Below are 12,301 nucleotides of genomic sequence, written 5' to 3' on the forward strand. Positions count from 1 at the left end.
CTGGGAAGGACGTGCCAGCGAACCAGACAAGGGTTTTAAAAATATAAGGGACTGTTATTCCTGACCTAGCGAGGGGTCTGACCAGGAGGACCAAAGGCCTCTTAACTTAAGGAGTCCCGGGACGAGCCTAGGGATGACTTTCGGGGTTGGTGGCCCTAACCAGGCGAACTTCCCGGTAGAAAGGGCCACCGACTGCCAGAACGCGACGCAGGAGTAATCTGGACGCCACTCCGCAAGTCGGGGGTCCGAGATCACGGCGTCGGGCGTCAGCAGGCTGCATCGTTCCCAGGCGACGAGACGCCTTCGGGGCGCCGCTAGGCCTCCCGCGGGCCCGAGACTCGGTGACCAGAACTCTTTTTTTTTGCATCCGGGGCTAAACCCGGGACGGGAAGGACCCGCGAGACCGTTCCGGCGTGGCTGCGCTGCGGCTCCCCAGGCGGAGGGACGGCGATGCTGGGCGTGGCTGTCACGGAGCCACCGGAAACGCATTCTTCCTTTTCCGGTTGGGGCCAGTCCACCGCCTGAGACCCCAAAATGGCGAGTTGGGGAAGGGTCTCGGGGCGTTAGAGCGCTCGGGCTGGAACCGAGCTGCCAACGCCCCGTGCTCCCGCCGCTCGCGGGGCCTCGCGCTTTCCCGACATCGCCCCCGGGAGCGCGGGAACCGGACCCTCCTTCCTCCCTGTGGGGGCGGGAGGCGTGACGACGTCATAGCCGAGCCGAGAAAGAGGGAAGTGGCGTCCACGGAAGCCGGAGCTGGGTGGAGGTAACCGACAGGCTGCTTTTCCTTCTGGGTTTGGTCAGGAGGGCCCCCGAGAAATGCCGGCCGCACGCGCCAGCTGCGTGGCGGCGAGCGGGGGTGCGGGCGCGCAGCATTTTCCTTTTCGCGGTGGCGTCGCTGCCGGGCGGCGGGTCGGCCTGAGAGGCGGCGGGACCTGTTCTCAGCGAGGCCGGCACTCAGTCTCCTACAGCCACTTCTAACCTCCGGAAGCAACCTCTTTGTACCCTGTGTGCAGATATAACCCAGGGCTGCTGCCGAACGAAGCACGCTCGGAGGCTGCCGGTGTGCTGAGAGCACGCGGGCGTCTTCGCGGTCGGTCCAGCCTTCTGGACCCACTTGTAGGTGTAGACGGGGGATGGGGCGTAAGGCCTACGAATGAGCCCAGCGAAACTTGCCCGTTTCCTCTGGCGTATGAGCATATCACTGGAGAAAGGGTTATTTCAGCTTCTGAGACATTAGTTTTGGCTGACAAAGAAAAACAGGAAGTGTCCCTGTACCTCCTGAGCCTGGACAGGCAGCAAGGAACCAGCCAGATTATTTCTTTGAATACCGGTGGCATCCTTGAAAGAACTTTGTTGTTGTTTCCGCTGCATCGCCTCCGAGAAAAGCAGACTCTCAAGGCCATCCTCAGCCTTGCTTAAAGATCTCTATGACCCTGAGGAAGTGTAAAGTCAAGAGAAGGCTTACGTTTACAAGGACCCTTCCTGTCTCTGAAGAACCTTAATCGTCACCGTTTTTCCTTTCCTTTTTTACAGTTTGACGTTTGGGTATCTTGTAGACAAAGCCAACTGTCAGTTTTTCCAGTAAAGTAAGCAAAAATTTTCAGACACAGGTACAAAGCCGCTCAGTGCCCTTTATAAGTCTTCCCAAAAAAACCAGTGTTGACGCCATCTGATTGCTTAGTGGGGAGATACTTGCTGAGAGGAATAAGGTTACTTTTTCTCTAATTACTTTACTTCTTTTCTGATCTGGCCACCTCAGTTTCCTTTCCAATATTAATATGATGGAAAAGAGAATATCAAATGTTCCATGAAGCAAAGACATCAGTCTCCATTAAGAGGACGAAGGGGCAGAGAAGTTGTTTTCCCCCTGACTAAAGACAAAAAACTGGGGTGATCTGTTACAATTTAGAGAAAGTCAAATATGCCCCATTTGTAAAGGTGGGACAGGGGGCACACAGATTAAGTATTGGATGATATCAAATCTCGTTTTAGTGAATGGGTGCCAGTTTTTTCACCCATCAACCTTAAAGAAAAAAGAAAAAGTGATCACCTGACATTTGTCTTCCCTGAGCCGTGCTTTGTTTCAAAGTTGGGTAACAAAGGAAAGGGGAAAAACATGTCCTGAAGTAGTCTTGAGTCATCCTGAGTGGCAGTTGATTTTAAAGGCGAGGCAGGACAGGAACTTTTCTGTTCGTTCTTCTCTGATAACTATAAATAGCAAGTAAAATTGTGTCATGTGGCTTTCTTCTTGACGTGTACTTTTTTTTTCTACCCTCCCTCAGTGACCTTGGGGAGAAGATCCACTCATTGGTTTTGTACCAAGCCTGACAAGGCCTCAGTTGTCAAAGGTGGCCCAGGAGGATATCACACATAGGAGTAAAACTATTCCTAGAGCAAATGATGATGAGTGATCTGAACGTGAATGCATGCTTGTACCCACACGTGGAGGCTTTGTGGGAGACTAAGGGGTCTGTGAAAGAGAGCTCCAGTCAGAGTAAGAAATCCAGCCCACAGATGGACAGTCTTGGTCCTGAGAGCGCTCGCCAGCACTTCCGGAGCTTCTATTATCTTGAAGCACCTGGACCACTTGAGGCTGTCAGCCAACTGCAGGAATTATGCCATCAGTGGCTGAGGCCAGAGATCCACTCAAAAGAGCAGATCTTGGAATTGCTGGTGCTAGAGCAGTTCCTGACCATTCTGCCCAGGGATATCCAGAACTTGGTGCAGAAGTATCATCCACAGAGCATCAGAGAGGCTGTGGCCCTGGTAGACCGTTTTCAGAAAGAACCTGGTGGAATAAGTAATGAGGTGAGCGGAAAGATTCCTTACGTGTACACTGAAATAGGGTAAAGGTCCGGGGCGGGGGCTGCTAATTGGAGAATGGGATGGATTAGGTCACTCTTCTGTTGTTGCTTTAGAACAGCTAAGTGCGATCTGAAATCACAGACTTGCAGCGACAGTCAGCCTCCAGGTTTCGGAGTTCCTGGGAGTCTTACCTGGCCTTCGAGAAAAGAAATGCATTTTGCCCTCTTCAGGGCCAGGGTGAATTGAGGGTGGTGGGCCTGGTCTAGCATGGCCGAGGAGACAGGACTTAGCAACAGAGAAATTAAAGGCAAGAAAGACTTGGGGAAGGAGAAGAAAACCTGAAAGCGTGGACAGCATTTAGAGATCAAAGGCAAGCGAGGGTAGCAACCGAAGTATAAATCAAACATCTCTGGGGAGACTGCAGAGGAAGAGAAGAGATAGAAAGAAAAAAGGGAAACAGGGATACGGAAAGAAGAAAAGTGCCAACAGAAAAGTGGAGAGAAAGTGCTGAGGGGTGGTGCCCTCTGTGGTGGGGACACACATCTCAGGGCCAGGAGGAAAGAGCCCTGTGGCCTCCCTCAGTGCTCGGCCTTGGCCTTGCTGGTGAGTGGGGAACCAAGGTCTGTCCTTGGGAGATGGCAGCACACTTCCTTTCCTCGAGAGTCCACCTTGAGGAACACAGGCATCTTATTACAGCTGAAGCATATGGAGGAAAGTTAGGGTCCAACTCTTGCCCCAGTTTTTCCCTCTACTGCATCCCCTTTCTCCATGAAATCGTTCCCTGGGCATGGGAGGATTGGAAAATCTGACTGACGGGAAAACCTTTTTTATTCGCGTCCTCATTTTTTTAGAGAAAACTAGAAGATACAAATCCACTAGGTCAAGGATCCAAGTCTAGAAAGCAAGAGAGTGGAGGCAGCGAGAGGACAGGCAGCCTACCCCAGCCTGCTCGTGGCCTGAGCTGTGGCCATCTGTGGAGGGCCGGAGGCCGGCAGCGGTCGCAACTTCTCTCATTTTAGCCTAATCTTCCTAGATCACGTGTATAGTTCCTTGTGAGAAAACCATGGTGCAGTATCTCTTCGTTTTTAAAAATGACTTCCTTTAACGTTACACGCTCCCCAAACCTGGGCTCTAGTCTTGTTTGTTCCTCCACCACCACCCCAAAACCAAAAGTTCTTTGCTAATGAGGATGGGGATTATTTCTAGGTCACAGCCCATGAGCTGGGAAAGGAGACATTGCTCTTGGGAGGAACAGCAGTGGCCCCAGGCTTTCAGTGGAAGCCAGCAGAGCCCCAACCAATGGATGTGTTCCAGAAAGAGTGTTGGAATACATACTGGGTACTGCAAGAACAGCTGGGCTGGAATACTCAGAAAGAAACCCAGCTTTTATGTGGAAGAGGTGAGGAGCTTCATAATAATTCTCTTCTCCTGGGAGCTGTGGTAGTAATTGGTTCAGCTAGAATGTCACAGGAATTTTGCAGCTGCCCAGCCCTGCTGGCAGTTAGGATGTCTCTCTGGCGGGAGTATAGTAGGCCAGTGGTGGGTGAAGGTGAGGGCCATTCTGTGGTACAGAAACATCCAAATCACGGAACCCTGGTATTCACAATGTGGACCTTGCTCCTTAGAAATTTGAGAGGAGAGAGGAAGATAGAGCAGGGACAGGCAGGGTCATCTCACCTTTACAAGTTAGAGGAGAAATTGGGATCAGAAATGGGCTGTCATTGGCAGAATGGGAAGAAAATTGTACACCAGGAAAAAAGTAATGAAAGAAATCTCCCACATTTCCTACCATACACTGGAGGACCTGAGGCTTTCATTTTCAAACACCTCTAATTCTTGCCCAGCTCAGCGAAGAATTTAGTTTATGAGAGGAAAAACATAATGGATTTCCTTTTATTTCATGAAATCTGTGGAAAGAGTCAACTGGGAACCAGCTCTGTGGAGTGGTGGATATTTGGTTCTTGTTTGCAAGGAGAAGGCCACTTCTGGCACAGCACACCCCCCCCCCCCACACACACACACACGCACACGAAGGTGAGCCATCTTTACCAAAGGAGTCCTATATTGTAGAAATTGGCTCAGGGTATTCATAAATAGAAAAGAGAGAAATTTTTTTCTGGTTCTTTTCCCCCCACAGCTGTGCCTGCTCAACAGATTCTAGACTTTTTTGAGCAGACAAGCACCCCAAGCTGGAAGACGGCATTTGAGCTCATCCTGCCTGAGTCCCAGGTGAGCTGTACTTTCCAGCTTTTCCAGGCAGCCTGAACGTGGCTTTGTCTGCTTTTCTCTGCTACCCATGACCCACCGTACCCGGCAGGTGCTCTGAGGTTCGTTAGCCCCAGGTGTTCTCTAGGCAACTAGGCTTGGCCCTGTGGGAATTGGGCACCTCCCAAGCTGTGTACCGATCTCTTTGGTGCCTTCCTTTTCTTCCTTCATCTCACTTCTTTTCCCTTAAATCTTATACTCTTACCATCTTCAGTGACTGGCCTCCCGTGTCATTCGGAGATGAGTGATAGGACGGCTTCTGTCGTGGCAAGTACTGAACTACAACTTATTCTCTTCTTTAGAGTCCGTTGACATTTGAAGATGTGGCCTTGTTTTTTACCGATGAAGAATGGCAATTACTGGACCCTTCTCAGAAGATCCTCTACAATAATGTAATGCAGGAAAACTATGCGACTGTCACCTCTCTAGGTAAAGATTCTTCCTTTCCTTTGTGTAGAACTTGTGTAATCTGTCCCGTCCTCAGTTCATGGAAAATGAACTCCTGTGAGAGAGTCCCAGTGTTCCAGTGGCGGGTTGGTTCTCAGCTTGATGGTGTGGGGAAAAGGAAAGGCATATCCAGACCACCCGGAGAGCTTTTTACGAATACATGTCTCACTTCTTTATTCTAGGTAGAGTTCTTGATCTCTCATACTCCTGCCCCGCCCTGCAAACCCACTCTTCCATATCTTTTCCATGTCAGTAGCGGGCACCACGACTTACCCAGTTGCTCAGGCCCAAAACCTCTCAGTTATCCTTTATTCTGGTCTTTTTGTTATACCCCCCAGCCGATCCATCAGCAAGTGCCCTGAGCTCTGTCTTCAGAATAGGTCCTGCAATGCCGTTGGAGTATCCTATACTCCAGTATAAGATAAAAAAGTTTTTAACAAAAGGTGCTGAGTACAACCACGTCTCAACCTCTTCTGCTCTCACCATCTGGTCTAAGCCACCTCATCTCTAAGCAGGTCTGCTGGAATACCACTGGACTCCCCGCCCCCTCCACGTCGTTTCCATCTGTCCTCCTTATAGGTTTAGTTCTTCGCTTCCTCATTGCATATCCACCTACAACCACAGTAGAGTATAAAGAAGATGTGGAATCTAAGATTCTGCCCATTTAAATGTTGGGAGTAAATAAAAGTAGAAAAGAGTCATTCACTTTTCCTGAAAATAGTCTGGAATTAAGATGGCAGTCCATGACCTCAAAGTTTTATTCTCAGAACATTATCGTTGCACCCTAAACTTAAAGCGATCTGTTTAGCACAAGGGCAAGAACCATAGACCCGAGGTCCCCAAGAGTTCAAGGACAGTCTTGGAGAGTCTCCTTGAGGTAAGTGTATACATAGGAAGAGGAGAAGATTCCTTGATAGGAACCTTCATAGGAGCTTAACATTTTTAAGATTTTGTTCCTGTATTTTTTTAATTAAACTTTTTATTGAGTTAATTGTAGATTCATATGCATATTTAAAATGTAATACAAAGAGAACCCATGTACACTTTACCCATTTTCCCTCAATGATAACTTTTGCAAAAGTATATAATATCACAACCAGGATATTAATACTGATATAGTCCACTGACCTTATTCATGTTTCCGTTTTTCCTTGTATGTGTGTGTATTTAGTTCTATAAAGTTTTATCACATGTGGAGGTTTGTGTATTCACCACCACAATCAAGATACTGGATAGTTACATAACCACAAGGAGCCCTCCTGTTGCCCTTTTATAACCACACACACTTCCCTCCCACATCCCACCCCATCACCAACCTGTGCCAACCACTGATCTGTTCTACAGTTTTTAAATTTTGCCATTTCAAAAATGTTATATGAATAGAGTCATGCAGTATGTAGCTTTAGGGGATTAACTTTTCTCATTCAGAATAAGTCCCTAGAAATTCATCTTAGCTATTGCGTGTATCGGTAGTTCAGATGAACTGCTGAGAAGCATTCCATGATATTGATATACCACAATTTGTTTAACCATTCACCCATCGAAAGGTATTTGTGCTGTCTTCAGTTTTTGGCTATTGCGAATAAAGCTGCCGTGAACATTCACGTACAGGATTTTGTGTAGAGATAAGTTTTCGTTTCTCTGGGATAAATGCCTTTAAGGGTGCAATTGCTGGTTCATATGGTAATTACATGTTTAATGCCAAACTGTTTTTCAAAGTGGCTGTACCATTTTACATTCTCAGCCAGCAATGGATGTGATCCAGTTTCTCCACATTCTTGCCGTTGTTTAGTAGTATCACCATTTTTAAAAAATACTTTTTTTGCCTTTCTGCTAAGTATGTAGTGTTATCTCATTGTGCTTTGGATTTGCATTTCCCTAATAGCTAATGATGTTTTGTAGCTTTTCATGTGCTTATTTGCTATCTCTATGTTATCTTCAGTGAAATGGCTTTTGCCCATATTTTAATTAAGTTGTTTTTTAACTGTTGAGTTTTGAGAGTTCTTTATAGATTGTAGATTCCAGTGCTTTCTTGGATATGTGGTTTGCAAGGAGTTTCCCCAAGGCTGTGTATTTTTCTTTTTATCCTCTTCCCATGGGCTTCCACAGAGTAAAAGTTTTGAATTGTGATAACCAATTTTTTATTTTTTCCTTTTACAGATTGTATTCTTGTTATCAAGGCTAGCAGTCTGACTAGCTATAGATCCCGAAAATTTCCTATGTTTTTCCTAAAAGTTTTATAATTTTACATTTAAGTCCATGATTCTTATTGAGTTGATTATTATATAAGGTATGAAGTTTAGATTGAAGTTCATTTTTTCGCCTATGGAGGTCCAGTTGCTTCAGCCTCGTTTGTTGAAAAGACTGGCCTTCCTTCACTGAATTGCTTTTGCACTTTTGTCAAAGATCAGTTGGGCATATTTGTGTACATCTATTTTGTTCCATCGAGCTATGTGTCTATCCCTCTGCCAATATTGCACTGTCTTGATTACTGTAGCTATACAATTTAGGAAGCCTTAATATCTATCAGGTAGAGTGATTCTTCCCACTTTATTCTTTTGTCAAGATAAAATTTTATTTTAGCTATTCTAGGGCCTGTTCCTTTCCATGTAAATTTTAGAATAAGCTCATCTATGTCTAAAATAAACTTTGTTGGAATTTTGCTAGAAATTACATTAAACCTATATATTAATTTGAGGGGGATTGATATCTTTACTATGTTGATCTTTCTAATCAATGAACACAGTATGTCTGTTTATTCGGGTCTTCTTTGACTTCTTTCATCAGCTTTTTGTAATTTTCAGTGTACGGATCTTCTGCATGTTTGTTACATGTATGTAGAAGCTAATTTTCATCGGAGCAATTGTAAATGGTATTATTTTAAATTTGGTTTCTGCATGTTCGTTGTTTTTGTATAGGCGTGCCACTAATTTTGTTTTGTTCTTTTATCCTGTGACCCTACTGAACTCACTTATTAGTTCTAAGAAGTTTTTTTGGTAGATTTCTTGGGATTTTTACACATAGACAGTCACATGATCTGCAGTGCCTTTTATTTCTTTGTCTTACCTTGTTGCAGTAGCGCCAGCTTCTGGTACTTTGTTGAATAAGAGTGGTGAGAGCCGACTTCTTGCCTTATTCCCAACTTTATCGTAAAAAGTTTAAGCCTTTCACTATTACCTATGATGTTAGTACAGGTTTTTTTGTTGATACTCTTGTCAAGTTGATATAATTCCTTATTTTCTGAGTGTTTTTTATCGTGAATGGATGTGGGATTTGTCAAATACTTTTCTGTGTCAGTTAATGGGATTATGATCTTTCGAAGCTTGTTGATATGGTAGGTTATGTTGATTTTTTTTTTAATTTAATTAATTTATTTATTTATTTTTGGCTGTGTTGGGTCTTTGTTTCTGTGCGAGGGCTTTCTCCAGTTGCGGCAAGCGGGGGCCACTCTTAATCGCGGTGTGCGGGCCTCTCACTATTGTGGCCTCTCTTGTTGCGGAACACAGGCTCCAGACGCGCAGGCTCAGTAGTTGTGGCTCACGGGCCTAGTTGCTCCGTGGCATGTGGGATCTTCCCAGACCAGGGCTCGAACCCGTGTCCCCTGCATTGGCAGGCAGATTCTCAACCACTGCGCCACCAGGGAAGCCCCGGTTATGTTGATTGATTTCAAATGTTGAACCAGCTTTGCATACCTGCAGTAAATCCTACTTGATCATGGTATATAATTCTTACTTATTGTTGCGTTCAGTTTGCCAGTATTTTGTTGAGGATTGTTGTATTTAAGTTCATGGGAGATGTTAGTCTGTAGTTTTCTTTTTTAGTACTGTCTTTGTATGATTTTGCTGTCAGGGTAATTACTGGCCTTATAAAATGATTTGGGTAGTATTTCTTCTTCTCTTTTCTGGAAGAGATTATATAAAAGTGGTGTTAATTCTATAAATATTTGGTAGAATTCTCCAGTAACACTATATGAACCTGGAGATGTCTTTTTTAGCAGCTTTTAAATTATGAATTCAATTTCTCTAATGGTCAGAGTGCTATTCAGATTATCTATTTCATATTGGTTGAATTCTGGTAGTTTGTGGATTTTGAGAAATTGGCCCATTTTTCCAAACTTTTAAAATTCATGAACATAAGTTGTTTATAGTATTCCCTTATTATCTTTTTAACTGCTGCAGAATGTGTAGAGATATACCCAGTTTCCTTCTTGACACTGATGGTTTGTATCTTCTCTCCTATTATTTTTGTCAGTGTTGATATAGGTTTATCAATTTTATTTTCTTTAAGAATAAGCTTTTTGTTTGATTGTGATTTCTTCTGTGATCTTTATTATTCCTTTCTTCAACTTGTTTTAATTTTATTTTGCTTTTTTTCTAGTTTCTTGAGTTAGGAACTTAGATTATTTATTTGAGACCTTTCCTCTTTTTTATTGTAAGCATTTAGGGCTATACATTTTCCTCTGAGCATTCCCTTAGCTGCATTCCACATATTTTGATATATTTTAATTTCATTTTCATTTAACTATGTATTTTTAAATTTCCCTTGAGACGTTCTCTTTGAATCATGGATTATTTAGCAGTATACTGTTTCATTTCCATATATTTTTAGATTTTTCTGTTGTCTTTCTGGTTTTGATTTCTAGTCTGATTCCATTTTTGTCAGATTGCCTTTTCTCACTCAAGCTGTGATTTTTTTTTTTTTTTTGGTTCTAGGTGTGATGTGTTATTTTTTTTATTGCATCCTGATCATTTTGTCCATTATGTTAGGAGAGTCTGGGTCCTATTTAAATATTTTAATGGGCAGTCACTCTGTTTTAATTTAGCACACAGGTTCTTTCCTACTTTTGTGGAGTATGTGTCTAGTGACAGTTTAATTTTCAGAGCCTTTATAGTGTTATTTTGGTCTCCTTGGTTTATATGGTACTGCTAGGGTTCCCTTGCGTCCCCGCTGGTGCTGCCTGATGGTGAGGAAGATATTTACCTAGGCCAGAGTGTCTCTCAGTGGGAATCTCTGACCTATAGGGATGAAGAGGCTTCCTGGGCCTGGCCACTTGTGGCTAGGTCCCTCTTGCTAGTTCTGCATGCTTAATTTGGCGTCTCCTCACTGGGGTTCTAGTGTTGTCAGAAGGTTTCCCATTCAGATTTGGGAAGGAATAAGCCTATCCAGGTAGCCTTCTGTTGCTAGGTTGAGGTTTGGAAAACACTAGATCTGGTTTGCCTTCTTTTTTGGGTGTGGAGATGTAAGACATCTGCTGTGTTACTCTTGTAGTTCTGGGGTCCCAAACCATTTTGCCTTCTTTTTACCACTTTTTAGAATTGTCTGATCATTGTGTCTTGCATTCTTGAATGGGTTTGTTGTTGTGCCTAGCAAGGAGGATCAGGGAGAAATGGGCCTATGCCGTTTTGTCCAGATTGGACCAGAAATCACTTGTTCTTGTATTTTTTAAAAGCTGTCATCATTGATTTTTCTTTTCATTCCTACAGTTTTCTTGTTCTGGGATCAGATGTCTGATTCTTCTGTTTATTCCAACAGGGTTAAACCTCAAAAATGACACTGGAAATGAGCAACGTGTATCTCTTTCTACATTAGAAATACAAGCATCAGGACGCAAAGTATTAAGAAAGGCCAGAATGAAAGTTGCCCAGAAAACAACGGGCAAAGAAAATCATGGTGGTACACACAGGGTACGGAAACGGCATCGAGCTTTTCCAGGGAAGAAAAGAAAGAAACTTACAACTTGCAGACAAGAGCTTCCAAAACGTATGGATCTTCATGGGAAAGGCCATGCAGGAGAGAAACCTTTTAAATGTCAGGAATGTGGGAAAAGCTTCAGAGTTAGCTCTGACCTAATTAAGCACCAGAGAATTCACACTGAAGAGAAACCCTATAAATGTCAACAGTGTGATAAGAGGTTTAGGTGGAGTTCAGATCTTAATAAGCACTTACTGGCACACCAAGGAATAAAACCATATAGATGCTCATGGTGTGGGAAAAGCTTCAGTCATAACACAAATCTACACACCCACCTAAGAATTCACACAGGAGAAAAACCCTTTAAATGTTATGAATGTGGGAAAAGGTTCATTCAGAACTCCCACCTTATTAAACACCAGAGAACCCACACAGGTGAGCAGCCTTATACTTGTAGCATATGCAGGAGAAATTTTAGCAGGCGGTCAAGCCTTCTTAGACACCAGAAACTCCACAGGAGAAGGGAGTCGTGTCCAGTGTCTCCAGTCTGAAGAAAGCAGCTAGAGCTTGACACTAGAGATGATAAAAGAATACAAAATGATGAGGCACCCAGTGATAGGAATCTATCATCAGCAAAATTTGGGAGGGGCATATGTCATGTTTCACAAAAAGAAATCTAAAGTCTGTTTTATTCAGCATTGTATCCTCAGTGTCTGTCACAAGACTGATGCATAATGACTTCTTTATAAATAAAAGAGTGAAATAGTTCTCATATATCTAAAGTTGTCTGTCTGTCTATTTCTATCTGTATCTGTCTGTTTACTCAGCTTCCCCACCCCCCGTGATCTAAATTCTTCAGGTATCAGGTGCTCAGCAAATACGTGATGGCCATGAGTCCTACTCCCATTCTTTCTCAGGAGAGACGGAAAATAAGAGTATTCAGGTCCTCTGAAGGGAGCTCAGAGAGAATTACTAAGTTCGAGGCAGTTTCTGTGGCTACCATTCTGTCTACATGAACAACCAAGCCAGGGTTCAGGGAACTTCCTTCTGGAACAGGAAGAGAGGGTTCAGTGTTTGCCCTGGGAGAAGTACC

At 43.8% G+C, this 12,301-nt stretch overlaps 1 protein-coding gene across 6 annotated transcripts; it reads left to right on the forward strand.

Annotated features, from left to right (window-relative positions):
• Positions 1 to 476: 476 nt before the first annotated feature.
• Positions 477 to 11,984, forward strand: ZNF75D (zinc finger protein 75D). 6 transcript variants are annotated; one of them, XM_082377918.1, is made up of 6 exons: positions 477 to 763; positions 2,283 to 2,808; positions 4,012 to 4,204; positions 4,943 to 5,034; positions 5,373 to 5,499; positions 11,050 to 11,984. In XM_082377918.1, exons 2-6 carry the CDS (start codon positions 2,398 to 2,400, stop codon positions 11,757 to 11,759), a joined length of 1,533 nt encoding a protein of 510 aa, XP_082234044.1. In that variant the 5' UTR covers positions 477 to 763; positions 2,283 to 2,397; the 3' UTR covers positions 11,760 to 11,984. The 6 variants fall into 6 exon arrangements, with proteins under 6 accessions (XP_082234044.1, XP_082234045.1, XP_082234048.1 ...); XM_082377921.1 differs by lacking the exon at positions 2,283 to 2,808 and having other exon boundaries at positions 482 to 763; XM_082377919.1 differs by lacking the exons at positions 4,012 to 4,204; positions 4,943 to 5,034 and having other exon boundaries at positions 479 to 763.
• Positions 11,985 to 12,301: the final 317 nt, after the last annotated feature.

This window comes from Balaenoptera borealis (assembly GCF_965194805.1).
Source record: "Balaenoptera borealis genome assembly, chromosome: X".
Classification (NCBI taxonomy): domain Eukaryota; kingdom Metazoa; phylum Chordata; class Mammalia; order Artiodactyla; family Balaenopteridae; genus Balaenoptera; species Balaenoptera borealis.